The sequence below is a fragment of the Apostichopus japonicus genome, chromosome 18, assembly GCF_037975245.1.
Source record: "Apostichopus japonicus isolate 1M-3 chromosome 18, ASM3797524v1, whole genome shotgun sequence".
NCBI lineage: Eukaryota > Metazoa > Echinodermata > Holothuroidea > Aspidochirotida > Stichopodidae > Apostichopus > Apostichopus japonicus.
The window spans coordinates 4400894-4414556 of record NC_092578.1 but is presented as its reverse complement, the minus strand read 5'-3'; the positions used below and the strand labels follow the sequence as shown (position 1 = coordinate 4414556).

The window sequence follows — 13663 nt, the reverse complement described above, 5'->3', positions numbered from 1 at the left end:
CCCTGTCATGTCAAATTCATTTTGTTTTAACTTATATTGATTCATTTTGGGAGAAAATTAGTCTCATTAAGTTAGAATTGATGTTTTATATATACCATTTTAAGCAAGAATTGAACAGTTTCTCGGTTTACACTCATAATTTATCTAGGCTAATTCATTTTGGCCGTGGCTATTCTTACGAGTAGTCGTAACAATTATTTATAAACTATTCTTACGACAAAGGCAAATTCAAGCACAGTAAAGTAAATCAAGCAACTGCGCATGTAGTAGGGTAACCCTAACCCTAAAACTCAATCCTAACCCTTACTCTAACCCTAACCTAATTATTATTACTCCTCGTCGTAAAAATAGTACTTCTGGTCGTGAAAATAGCAACTGCGCATGCATAGTCGGAAATTATTCTTACTACTAGTCGTAAGAATAGCCACTTTGATTCATTTTATTTGCATATGACTGCAATATAGCAGTGTTTGCAGTTTGTATCTCCAAAATTCTGACTTTGAAATCTAGTTGTGTGTTTGCTTTCTCTTTGGACAGAGTGTGATGAAAGCTTTTAAAGGGAAGGGTATCATTGATTTTGTTGGCTGGAAAGGATAATTGTATTTCTGTCTCATTAACTAATAATTCAACCAAAAATCAATGTAGGTTCGCATTACCCTTTCGCTTGCATTACCTTTCTTAACAGACTAAAGCCTTGGTAACTACCTAACAAATAAATGTTACACTATTTTCACATGTCATTAGTAAGTTTGTTCAAACTCCTAACCAAAATCATTCTTTTACTAGCGTCAAATCAAAAACCATGTTGACTTTCTGGCAACATTTTTGTTCGCTACAACTACCCCGCGGAGCTATGCCTACTGTAGCATAACATTACTAGTTAGGATTAGCCCGTGTTGTTTAGCATTAGCCTAGCCTCCATGGGCTATTTGTAAACGTTATGTTGCTCTTAATTATGCTACAAAGTTTATGTTTTACCATTGCACGACTCAGGACAACGAATTTGATATGAGACAGTCACTCTTGTCAAATATAATTGCACGCCAAGGAAAGGAGTAACTTAAAGGATGTCCATGTTAAAATATTTGAGCTGCGCAAAACACAATTGTACGCTTCGCTCGTTACTTGATGTGCGTCTAAAATATCTTTGATTAGTGTACTACTGTATACTATGCTGTGAACGCAAATTATCCCCCAGAACTGAATACAGCGTGCAATTTTATAAGGAATGCCAAAATGGACATTATTCGGAATTCAACCAAAAAATCCCTTTATAAAAGGACACTAACTATAGGCAAAAGCGTAGGAGGACCGGGTGGGGGGGGGGGGGCTGCAGCCCCCAACCAAATATTTTTTTTGAAAATTCGGGCAATATGCTGAGAATTTTTCGGGCACCTATTGAAAGAGAAATAATTTGCAATGTGATTTACAAGGTTAAACTTATATTATTATTATTATCATTATTATTGTAACGACTTCCCCAATTATAACCAATATGGAAGGGTAATGACACGGAAAATGCTTGTATGTTATTGGGATGCATTGTAATAACCGATGCATGCCTATATGATATGCACATTAACATGTAGAACGCACGCGGTGCCTGCAAAAAATGTTATAGTTACATTTTTCGGGCGAGTGGTTATAGACCCCCTCCCCCACCCCAAATCAAATTGGGCTCCTACGCATATATGACTATAGGTTCGGGTTGACAGGTCGGGCTGACAGGACTCAGTGCCCCATTTATCGTGTAATTGCGATCCTTATAGCAATTTCTGGGATATTTACGCAAAAGTCACAAAAGAGCGGGACAGATGCTCCGATGAAGTTAGAAGGCATAATGACTTGGCACAGAAGGCAAAGGCGAAGGCAAAGGCAAAGGAATTATTGAAAGACTGACCTAAATAAACTAAATCCTGCACATCAGAATAGGTGACCTGTTCCTGTCAGTTGTGCAATTATGACAACACGACTGTTTGCTTCAAGTTCAACACTGATAAAAACAAAGACAATTTCATTAATCAATATATCGGCCAAAACACAATTCATGAAAATTTCACTAGTTTGCTTAGCATAAGTTCTATTCTTTACTCAAAATTAAATTCCTCTAGATGTTCCTAAGGACATTTCTTCTCGTTGTTTAATAACTTACAGGTGTGATTTCAACCGATAGTCTAACAAGACTACATTTTTTTAGTAACTGACTATTAAACCAACTGCATGTTTCTTCTACACACAGGGGACGATAAATTACAGTAATAACGCATCAACTACGCTCGTTGAAGTTGTGCAGGGCAAATACTCAGCAGCTTTCAAGAACTTTGTTTGCCATTCTTTGCTTGCTTTGTAGCAGTTAATCCGCCGGTAAGATTGAGGAGCTTGAAAACTGAGGATTACATCAATGTTTACTATGATTCCTTGAACTACTGTCAAGGTAAATGGTTACGACTAAAGGAAGAGATCGTCTTTATCTCTATTTATCCACTCTGTAAAGGGAGTGAGCGGGGGGGGGGGGGGGGAGTTATAGGTATATTATAGCTTCTTCAGCTTCCCTTCACTTCTTCACATTGTTAGGGTACCTGTTTCATCTTTGTCTCTCATGGGAAAAGCATGAACTGAACGATAATTAACAACCTAAAGACTGCCAATGTAAACATGTTCAGTTACCAACATTGACCGATCCAATTATTATTCTCTTAATTTAGGACACAACTTGGCTGTTACTGTTCAAGTATTTCTTTGGGAAATTTGGGAGGGTAAATCTCCCACTCTCTACAACCTTATTGTTCAAGACTATTCTTTGCGTTGCACGTGACTGGCGTTCCATAATAACACACCTCAATGACGTGTAACAATTTGTGTGTCACAAATTAATGGTACCGGAAGATTTTTATGGTACATGGTATGGTAAAGCATTATAACACTGCAGACTAACTATACACAGACTCAGGTGCAGGACTAAAAGTTAAACCTCCGGTAATCAGACTTGTATCCAATCTCGGTAAATTTAATCGGCGTTAACATTACATGGTGTTTGGTTCTGTATGTGTGGTTTTCACGACGACGCAACCGCTAAGTTTTCCGTTTTTACTGATACCAGACTAGGCTAAGTTAGATTAGGCCTTGCGAATGTGTCTGGTTAGGCTAATTTAGTATTGGTTAAACGTTAGGCTACGCTTGTCTACCTTGAAATGATACTAGTAGTAGTACTACTAGTAGAGCTTAGGCTTCGTAATTGGTGCACCGCCGTAATTGATACACCACTAAATATTCCTAGATATCATCGTGGCAACCACAGTACTGCAGGCAACCTTAACTTTTTGCATCTAAGCAAAGATACGTTTTCACGAGTATAAATCCTTTTCATGTATTTGCAGATGAAACTTAGGTTCATTTTAAAAATTTTACATATTCTCCCAATTTTGTTGTTACAAATACAAGTATTGTTTTGCTTTTGGATATTTGAATCTCTTAAAATAACCAAAATTAGCTCAAGATGATGTGACTTCTCTGTAAAAAAGATCCGTCTGCAACATCTAGGCATACTTTATACAGGTTTCAGTTGTTTTCCGCATACGTTACTTTCCGCTAATTACTTTCCGCTGAAAAAATTCTTCTGCGGAAAACACCTTTTTTTTCACCTTCCTGTATACTATATTTTTCGCATATTTTAGGATACCAAATTCAGGCAGGATGATTAAAATAACATGAGAAAGTATCAAAGAACGTCGATAAAGGATGGTTAGACTGAGTTCATGTCAGAAAAGTTAAGCTGCTTATAATACAGAGGAGGCTTGGGGGTGTGTAATTAGGGATTATTAAAGAAGTATGTGGTGGTCGGCCGATAAAAGGGCAAAGGGACACCCGCGTTATTAATTATTGACTATCTAATAAAGTATTAAAACTGCGGTCCGCGTAATGATAGTTTAAAAAAAAAAGTTGTAAAAGGCGGTATCTTTGATTTTCGCTGGAAATGGCTGTATAAGTAAGGGCTGTTTTAATAGTCGAACACGCATTTTGCACCACCTTTCTTACGAGTTACATCTAAAATCATGGCCGATTTATCCTGTTACAGTTACCAATCTTTTCCACCTTCCTAAATCATTCCATGTGCCTAATCAATTCAGCAAGTTATTCTGTCCCTTCAAAAAAAAAAACGTTACTTTCCGCTGAAAAAAACGTTGTTTTCCGCTGACAAATTTGTTTGCGGAAAACACCGTTTTGTTTCAGCGGAAAGTAACGTGTGCGGAAAACAACGGTACCCCTTTATACAGTATTGTTTTGTAATTTGTTACATGATATCAATGCAAGATTAAGGACAATTGTGTCAATTACCGAGTATTAACTGACTTAACAAGGCAAACGTTCTTCTCAACTGAATGTATTGTGGGAACATATGAATAAATATTTTGGGGTCATTTTATTTCTAAGGTATATACTACATATCAGAAAATTGCATACAGGTAAGTGTTTCGGGATTTTCCTATAATAGATATCATTAATCAAATCCAGGCTTAAGTATGTCAATAACAAGCCCTCCATGCTACTAATACTTGTACTAGAATGCAAGGCCACAGTAGCGATGTATCCTAGGATATGCATACCGACATAACTATTTTCCCACCCTGCATCCAAGCAACAATGCATTCATTACAGTATGTTAGCCTTGGATTTATATTCTTTTGAATAAAGGCCTAGTTACACTTGATTTAAATTCTTGCACTTGGGTTTCGCAAGTCCTTGGACTTAAGCCTCTTTCAAGTAAACACATCAACAAATCATTAAAACAGCAAAATGTTCTTTCATTCTCAGAGTTCTCTTTGACTTAAAATTTGCCGCTCTGCATCTGCACATCTTCTAATAAGCCCGGAACATGGATTCTTTCATGTATTGGGGTTACTTGGAATATGATGACAATGGGATAGAGGAGAAAGTACCATAAGATTTGACAATATCGACATTCCTTTGGGAATCTATGCATCATGACGCTAGGATAGGCCTCCGAAGTGAAGATGCACTGATCATATCGAACTTGTTATTCCACCAGTTTGTTTGTTTTTTGTTTTTTTTTGACGGTTTGACAGAGTGAACCTCCATTCTTTTCTTTATTGAGTTGTACTTGCTACGATCATGCTTTTATAACTCTTTCATTGTTTTTCTTTTCAGTATAGCAATTCCCAGTTGATAAAATGGGTAATTTTGCAAGTTTATTCAAAGGCCTTTTTAGCAAGAAGGAGATGAGGATATTAATGGTTGGTCTCGATGCTGCTGGTAAAACAACAATCCTCTACAAATTGAAGCTCGGAGAAATTGTGACAACCATTCCTACTATTGGTAAGATTTTTCTATCGACATTGTAGCTTAAAAATGCAAATAATGAACCATTCAGTCTAGTTAGTGATGATTTTTTTTTTTGTACAAACATAGTCAAATGATTGAAACTGGACTCAAAATTGATACTGTAGCGTTGCCGTCAAATTGTAGAAACGGAACTGTTCCACCGTAAATTTAGGAAAGTTGAATGTTCAAAGAATAACATTGTAGCTCCAAAAAAAGTTGGCTTCTATTTATTAATGCAACACACTGACTTAAAAGGCTAAATAACAACAAGGTAAACAAGAACTGACTGAATAATTACTAACAGCTGACAACTTACAACTAACAAGGTTTCTGCAAGAGTGCTGGTGGACAAATTTTTTAGTTTCATTTTGCATTTTCTGTCATGCCTAATGATTGTATTTCTTTATTTTCTTTTTGTCAGGTTTTAATGTGGAAACAGTGGAATATAAAAATATAAGTTTCACAGTGTGGGATGTCGGCGGCCAAGACAAAATCAGACCTTTGTGGCGTCACTATTTCCAAAATACACAAGGTAGGTTAAATTTTCTATCAAGTGAGGGAGTGCCTGTTTCTTACAATTAAATATAACATAATTGTCCATAATTGTCCATTGCCCTAAACCCTTACTGAACATTTCCAACACAGGTGGGCAAAGTGCCTGCAGGCGAGAGCATTTTCAAAACCTTCACATTTCAGAGTCATAATGTTCTCCTATCAAGTCCTCACTACATCTGTATTGTGAGTACAATTTGAATTGTTAAGTTTCTTTTTTTTTGGAGACACATTTATTTATACCAATTGTGTTAAAGATACCAAAGTGTGATTCCTTATTGATGAGTAAGTGGAACTATCCACACAAAAGAAATGGCCTTTAATGAAAATTTTTCCCATTTCTATAAGTCTGAGAAGGATTCACACACCTTGCTCACACATTAATTATGATTATGTTAAGTTACAGTGGTCAGTGTGCTTGCATAAAAGGATATTCCAGTGGCAGACAATGTGACACTATATGTAAGAGAAAACTATTCCCTCACTGTAAGTTGAAACCCTCATCTGAATATTTTGTTCCTAATTCAAGATCTGGTTGATTAGATGGACCCTTTTTTGACAAGTTAATGTAAGAAATAAAAACAAATAGAAATTATTGAGGAAGGTGTAATACCTTATGTTACATGTATTTGAACATGAAAACATTGTCAACAGAGGATATAATTCATTAAGTACAGCATCCAATATATAATTTCTTGAAAAACGCGATACACGAGGGTAAACATTTTTTTTTCGGGTACTAGGATACCCGATGGGCAACCGCTCTCGGGTACCCTGTTCCCGATTTTTGGACCTGTGTAAACATATAAAAATACACATAAACATATATATAAGCAAAAGCCCTCAGTGTTTGTGTGTGTATGTCTGCCTGGCCACTGCCTTCACCTGCACAAGCCAGTATGTTTATCACTTTGCCACATCGTAATGTAATTACTCATCCATTCACAGTATCTCTATCAGAACTATCTAAAAACATTATTATTGTTCTTTTTGTGTGTCCTTGTAGGTTTGATATTTGTAATTGACAGCAACGACAAAGAAAGAGCCAATGAAGCCAGAGAAGAACTCAACAGAATGCTCCAGGAGGATGAACTCCGAAATGCACACCTCTTAGTTTTTGCGAACAAACAGGTCAGCCTTTATTGGAATTAATTTCTGGTGATGAAGGACTACCCACGAAAATCCACAATAAAAGAAAAAGCTAGAAAAAGTTCAATGTTTTGGAAACCCCTCCCTTTCCCCTCCTCTTCCCCTTGCAAACGATAAAAGAAGAAGAAATGTCTAATTTGAGAAATTGCAGCCATGATGTGATTAAACTTTTTGAACAGGTTGTTAAAAAAAAATTCTTAACTTCAATCAGCTACTTTCTTCTTTCCTTTGATATTGGAATTTTTCCCTTTCTTTTCAGGATTTGCCAAATGCTTTGAACGCCGCTGACATCACAGAAAAGCTGGGACTACATAAACTCTCAAATCGAAACTGGTACATCCAGGCAACTTGTGCCACATCAGGTGATGGTCTTTATGAAGGGTTGGACTGGTTATCTAATCAACTGAAGAATTCGAAGTAATGGGAGCTGTTGCTCCCCCCCCCCCTCCCTCCCCAATTCTCCCCTACTCTTTTCTCTAATTGTACCATGAAAGAGATCTCAAAATGAAGCAAAAAGAAAACTGTATTGATAGTACTAAAAGTCAGACAAAAAGACTCCTGTGCTCAGTTTAAGTCGCAATGAAAATTTGTGAGCACAATGATTGTCATAAAATTATGAATACTCTTCAAACAGATATTCCATACTGTCGCTTAAAACTCTGCTACTAGGTATTGATAGTGTTTGGCCACTTAAACATATATCTAGCAATCCTTTGCTGTATTGTCTTTAAGAAACTTTTAGAGCCAGGGTTCTCCATCCTTGGTGTTTCTCTTCCATTGCCATCAAGACTGCACATATTGTCCTTAAACAAAAGTGTGTTTGAAGGTTTCGTCTCATGCCAGTGTACCGTTTGTACGTAAATATACTTGATTGTAAATAGAAATGCTAGATGTCCGAACACTTGGACATAAGGATAATATTTAATTACTTTTAACAACTTACTGTCAAAGAAACAAAAGAGAGAGACAGTAAGTCTTGATTGAAAAAAATTATTCTTTATCTTCATGTTTATGAACTGTCAGGTATAAAAGGTTCATTTCTCTACAGTCAAAGCCAGTATCTACCACATACATTTATATGTATCAAGATCAAATTGTTGACATATTAACTGAAAAATTCATCATTTTGTTGTAAAATTGCTACTATCTTTAACAAAAGATCTCAACATTTTGACAGCATCTAAACATTTCCGTATTCCACATGCAACATATACTTTGTTGCAAGAATAGTTGGCATTTTGGCAAGTAAAGGTTTACAGCAAGAGTGGCTTGCCCTTTTAGACTGAAATTTTTCAAAATTGCCCAAAAGCAGTAAATATTGAAGTTTAATTAGGTGAAGTGACAACATCTTTCCTTTCAGGATTTGCCAGCTATTTCCTAACACTTCCTAAACTTTGGGTGTCAACTTTTCTTCTATGGTCTGTAAAAATTTGATTGATACTTTCTAAATGCTGTTTACAAATTTCAAACTATTCTAAATGGATATTTCATACTTATTAAATTACTACCAGGGTGGGTCTGTTATGAAAAGGACGAAACGTTGACTTATGACAAGAAATAAAATCTGTTATGATTAAAACACAATTCGTGATTGAATGTTACACGCAGTGACATAAAGTAACTTGGAAAGGAGACAGAGGGGGAAAATGAAACAGTTAATGTTTGTGGATATAAAAGGGGATTAATTGGGCTTAACACTTAATATTTTACTACAGCCAAGATGTTGGCAAGTAGATATATGCTTAAAACATATTTCTGTACATAGAAATTTCAGGTAAATTTACATGTTAGGAGTGTTAGCTCAGTGGTTAACGCCAAAGCCTTCCAATCAAGGTCCCCAGTATGAGTCACTCCAAGATTAATGTATGAAGTCCAGTTACAGAGTTGTTGACATTTGACAATTCAAAATCATGTACGTTAAATATGAATCTAAGAGACTTGACTTCGGTCAGCTTGCGGCTTTGATGAGCCAATGAGGCTTTTTCGCAGTTCCTGCTTGCAGGAGGATCTAAAATACATTCATACATGTTGAATTATTGCTTTGTGAATCAAATTTACTATGAGATGTTAAAAATGCTGCCAATATCAACTAGCCATCATCTAACAACAACAAATACTTTTTGTATCCACAGCAGAGGTACCTTTAACTGACCAATGTAAATCTATTAACTGTAAAACTGTTGATTCTAATATACTGTAAGACAACTATTCCAAAGAAAAATAGCATTGTTTGTAGTTAGTGATGACACAGCCCAGAAAAGTTTAAAAAATAGGGGGAAATTCCATTTATTGTATACTGGAGTGAAAGACTTTAAGACTCTGATATTCATCTAAGAGAAGAAAGAGCATTATATTAAGAGACCTGATCAGAATATTAATTACATTAGTGACCTACGATATTCCTTTTTTATTGATATTTCTTGAAAGACTGAGAGAAAATGAGAGATGGGAGTATCATGTATTCAACTCTAATCTGTGTTTATTCCTTTGTACACAGGGATTGTTGTGTTTCATATTTTCATATCTGCCTTAAATGTAGAAATGTAAGTAGAAAAATGATTTTAAAAGAAGAGAAGGAATGATGTCAATATTAGAGGAGGGGTTCTCCATTTAAATTCTGAGAAAGGTCAGATTAAATTTTTAATAAAAAATACTTTTTTTTTTCAATTTTCATTGCATCCTTTAACTGGAGTCAGACAAAATGTAGTATTGATTCATTGTGTGATTTAACGTAACCTGTATGGCTAAATGAAACAGAATAATGATAGATGTTAGAAACTCATTTTGCAAAAGTATTCCACACACGTTATATAATTTAGGAAGATTGTGTGAAACGTCGGTATTAAAAAATAGTAACAATATGAATGTCGTGTGTGTAATTTTTCCATGAAATTGAAAAAAAATTGTTTGTTTATTCATTCAATGCTAGTACATTGTTTTTGCCTACCTGTCATCATCAACATCTGTTGATAGTAAATATATATCTTGAAAATGTTGATGGTGGTTTTCGCTGTCTTGCGGCGTCCAAAACTCTAATGTTAATTCTTGTTAGTCCAAGTAATGACCCATAGAGGAATTTGCATGATTTGAGTAACTTTAATTGGTTCAGTCCTGAAAAGGAGCCATAGGTTTTTGACTTTTTTCAACCATTAAGAGGTGTAAGCTAGACCAGGTAATGAAACTTAAAAACTTGAAAAATGTGTCTTAAATGTGGTGTCTATGTTTTAAGTGTGGTGAATGATATAGGCCAACAGACTTGCATTCTAATATACACTACTATTGGGTTATGAAATGAGTTTAATTAAAACTTGTCTCATTACAAAGAATTACACATATTACTCATCTATGTTTCCATTGCTAATATACACTTTATACTGAAAAGTTATAATATGTATTACAGTGCAAATATATTACTGTTGATTTTCCTTTGTTGCAGTACAATAGTATTTTGTGATATGATGTGCAAATACCTGCCAAAATGTCATCTTGGTTGGCTCCAAAATGTTATTATGCCAAAAATTGCTAGAAAAGATTTTGAAAGTACCTTCCTCAATGTTCTGTTCTGCCAGATTATCACTTGATGTTGAGAGTTGTTAACATAGACAATGAAATGCTTCAGTGTGGGTAACTGATTTTAGATTGGTCGTAAAACTCTGTTAAAATTTGTGCATAGGTAATTTTTTTCATACTTTCTAGCATATTTTGGGGGGTGGGAGGTGGGTGGGGAGGGGGAGGGGCAGGGGAATACATAGTGATGACCTCTAACTATACTGCTAGTGTAGGGATAAAGTTTATCATGGGTGCCAAGATTGTACCCAATCAAGCCATAGCAAGCACTGCAGGAGATACCAACTCCTGTGACAAGGAAATATTGTATTATATTGGAAATTAATGAACAAGCATCTGTTATGGAATAGCCCTATTTACAAACTCCCCAAAATAAAATACTTCATATCTCTCCTGGCTATAATCCCCTCCCCCCCCCCAAGAAAACAAGGGCAGGGTGCAATGTATACTTCTAGGGGGCTATGATCAAGCCCTATCCACATCCCCCCTGCACTGACAGAATTTTATAAAACAGTACAACCAAAACAGTTGAAAATTCTTCAACATTTTTTGCCAAAGTTGCAAAATAGTTTACCAGTTTGCATCCAAACACTCCCCCCTCCCCCCCTTTGACCAAACTTTCGTAAAGGACAGATGAAACTATCCACTCCCACCCCTCCCCTCCCCCAGGATGACATGACCACTCTCCCCAACAGCAATGCCTAAGGACAGCTGTTCATCTGTAATATAATACAATTAAAAGTTGACATGATGTAACTAGCTCAGAATTAGAAGTATTCAGAGCATTGTGTTAAAGAAGACAGGCAATGCACTAGTGTAGATATCCACTGTGTCTTAGTCTTCCTCTTCCTGGATCTGTTTGAGATATGTGTATTATCTAGATTGATACTTCATGTTGTAAGAAGAAAGAATAAACTTATTTGAGTTGTGTATAACTTGAAAAGGAAAATGTCTTCTCTGCTCAGTACCCACTCTGGAGAAGTTTACTCTTCTGGTTAGCTCAAAAAGCATTGCTTCGTTCAGCACCTCACAGCAGTAGCACAGGACTTTGAAAGGAGGGGTATATCCCTGGGGGCAGGGAGGGGGAGTGGATCAAACAAATTCTAAAAATTGTACATGTTAAATGAGGGACATGTACACTATAACATATCTATAATTATGTCGAAATTCAAAGATATGCTAATTATTTTTGTGAGGTTGACGAGTGTACAACCCCCAGGTGAATGTGCAAACTCCCATTGATTATGGGGGGAAATGGTTCAGTCAGGTTAACTTTGCACATACATCCAGGGAAGACCATTGCCACGGGTGTACAACCCCCTTCCCCTTTTTGCAACCTCACACAAATAACTTATTAGTGAAACTTTGTGTTTAGAGCTACCTTTCTAGAACTAACTTAATGTCTTATATGACTCAAAATGCCTCATTTGAAGTCTTAAACTTTTCATCTTGTTTTTACTGAGGGGGTGATTTCCAAACCAATTTACAGGAGTCTTGTTTCATTAGCCGCACTCCGCCTTTATAAAATCCTTCATTTACCACTGGCCCTTCCAAAAGGTTCTTGCCGAAAATCACTCGCGATTTTTTTTGAATTTGGCCCTTTACCATTGAAATCTGGTGCATCATGCATATCACTGACAACCCCCTTCCCCCACCCCTGGACCCTGGTCTATCCAAACTCATTGCAGGGCTTTAGTTAGTTAAACTAGGACACAAAGTATGTCCATTCTGATAAGGAAGTATTGAGTTGTCCTGAATGTTGATATTTGCTTCCTTGTTCGGGGGGTAGATGCAATGTATAAGACACTATATTAATAAAGAACAAATAGTGTGCATCGATCCTTCCTGAGTGAGTGATGGGGCTCTATGAATATGTTCTACCTTCTTACTCATCAATCTATTACGATACAAAAATGTTATACGCATCATTCCAAAGTGGATAATTATAACAATGTGACCAAACCTTGACATGCTCACTTGGAGGGGTTTTCCATGATAGATCTATCAACACATGTAGTACACCTTCCACATATCCTTATTCCATAGAAGAAATCATGAAATCAAGATCATGCCTGTTAATTTGAAACTATGCACACCACAGAGGCGGATCCGCAGATTTTACTTACAAGAGGTGTGGTGGTCCTAAGATCGTTGGAGCCAACTATGTAGGGGGTCCTTACCTCTAAAGACGTCAAACGCAAGGTTGTGTCAATGAATACTTTCAAATTATTCATTGGGTGTGATTGAAATAGCTGGGGTAGAGGTGGTGAAGGGTGGTACACCCCATCCTCCCTGGATCCGTTTGCGCCATATTGGTCTGATCGCGACAGGCCCTACGCTGACATTTGCGAGAAGCGAAGACGTATTCCTTATCCTTAGAGCTCGCCCATTTGAAAAACACATGTTGACTTTGTACCCAGTTAAAAAAGGAACTTAATCGAAGTTGTAATTATATCCAGCAATGTAATAATATCCAGCAATGTAATAATATCCAGCAATGTTTTCAAGCTCAGCAATCATACCACCGGATAAACCGCTGCAGAGCATTTTGTTAGCCTATATTATCTAAATCTGGGAAACAGACAGAGCGGAGAGATGGGGTGGAGGGGGGGGGGGCGTAGAATCAACGACTTATCTTTTTCTTCACCTTTGTTTCATTATTTCTACCGCTCATGGGTGTAAGACCACGCTGAAGTTGGATCACAATTTGAGACGGCGACCTCGCATCGATATGAAACCGACTTTTAATGTTCACCGCTGAGGATGTGACATCCCCACCCCTCTTACACCGGCATGTACGACACTTCGGGTGCGTGGATACCAAAACAAGTAGCGGGCCTTCAATGTAATGCAAGATGCAATTATAAAAATGGAAACGAAAGCTGGGACGGACATCCGAATGTATATTCTGTATTGAACAATGTGATTGTGATACACTAAGTAGTGTACACACTGCATGCACATAGAAACGAAAAGATAAATGTGGTTGACAGACTATTAAAAATATACTCATTATCTTAAATAAAGCAAAAACAAATAAACAGGTTCTTACGTC

General features: G+C 36.7%; 2 protein-coding genes across 6 annotated transcripts in view; one reads left to right on the top strand and one right to left on the bottom strand.

Moving 5' to 3' along the window:
• Positions 1-1164, bottom strand: part of LOC139958343 (uncharacterized) — a 37329-nt gene extending 36165 nt beyond the window's left edge. Inside the window, exon 1 of the mRNA XM_071955341.1 lies at positions 979-1164. Coding sequence (XP_071811442.1) covers positions 979-981 — 3 coding nt within the window. The 5' untranslated portion in view covers positions 982-1164. The remainder of the gene's footprint in view (positions 1-978) is intronic.
• A 1658-nt stretch (positions 1165-2822) lies between these two features.
• LOC139958360 (ADP-ribosylation factor 1-like) lies at positions 2823-10466 on the top strand. 5 transcript variants are annotated; one of them, XM_071955377.1, is made up of 6 exons: positions 2912-3001; positions 4432-4463; positions 5167-5334; positions 5762-5872; positions 6899-7023; positions 7301-10466. In XM_071955377.1, exons 3-6 carry the CDS (start codon positions 5190-5192, stop codon positions 7460-7462), a joined length of 543 nt encoding a protein of 180 aa, XP_071811478.1. In that variant the 5' UTR covers positions 2912-3001; positions 4432-4463; positions 5167-5189; the 3' UTR covers positions 7463-10466. The 5 variants fall into 5 exon arrangements, with proteins under 5 accessions (XP_071811476.1, XP_071811475.1, XP_071811477.1 ...); XM_071955375.1 differs by lacking the exon at positions 4432-4463 and having other exon boundaries at positions 2823-2976; XM_071955374.1 differs by lacking the exon at positions 4432-4463 and having other exon boundaries at positions 2845-3001.
• Positions 10467-13663: the final 3197 nt, after the last annotated feature.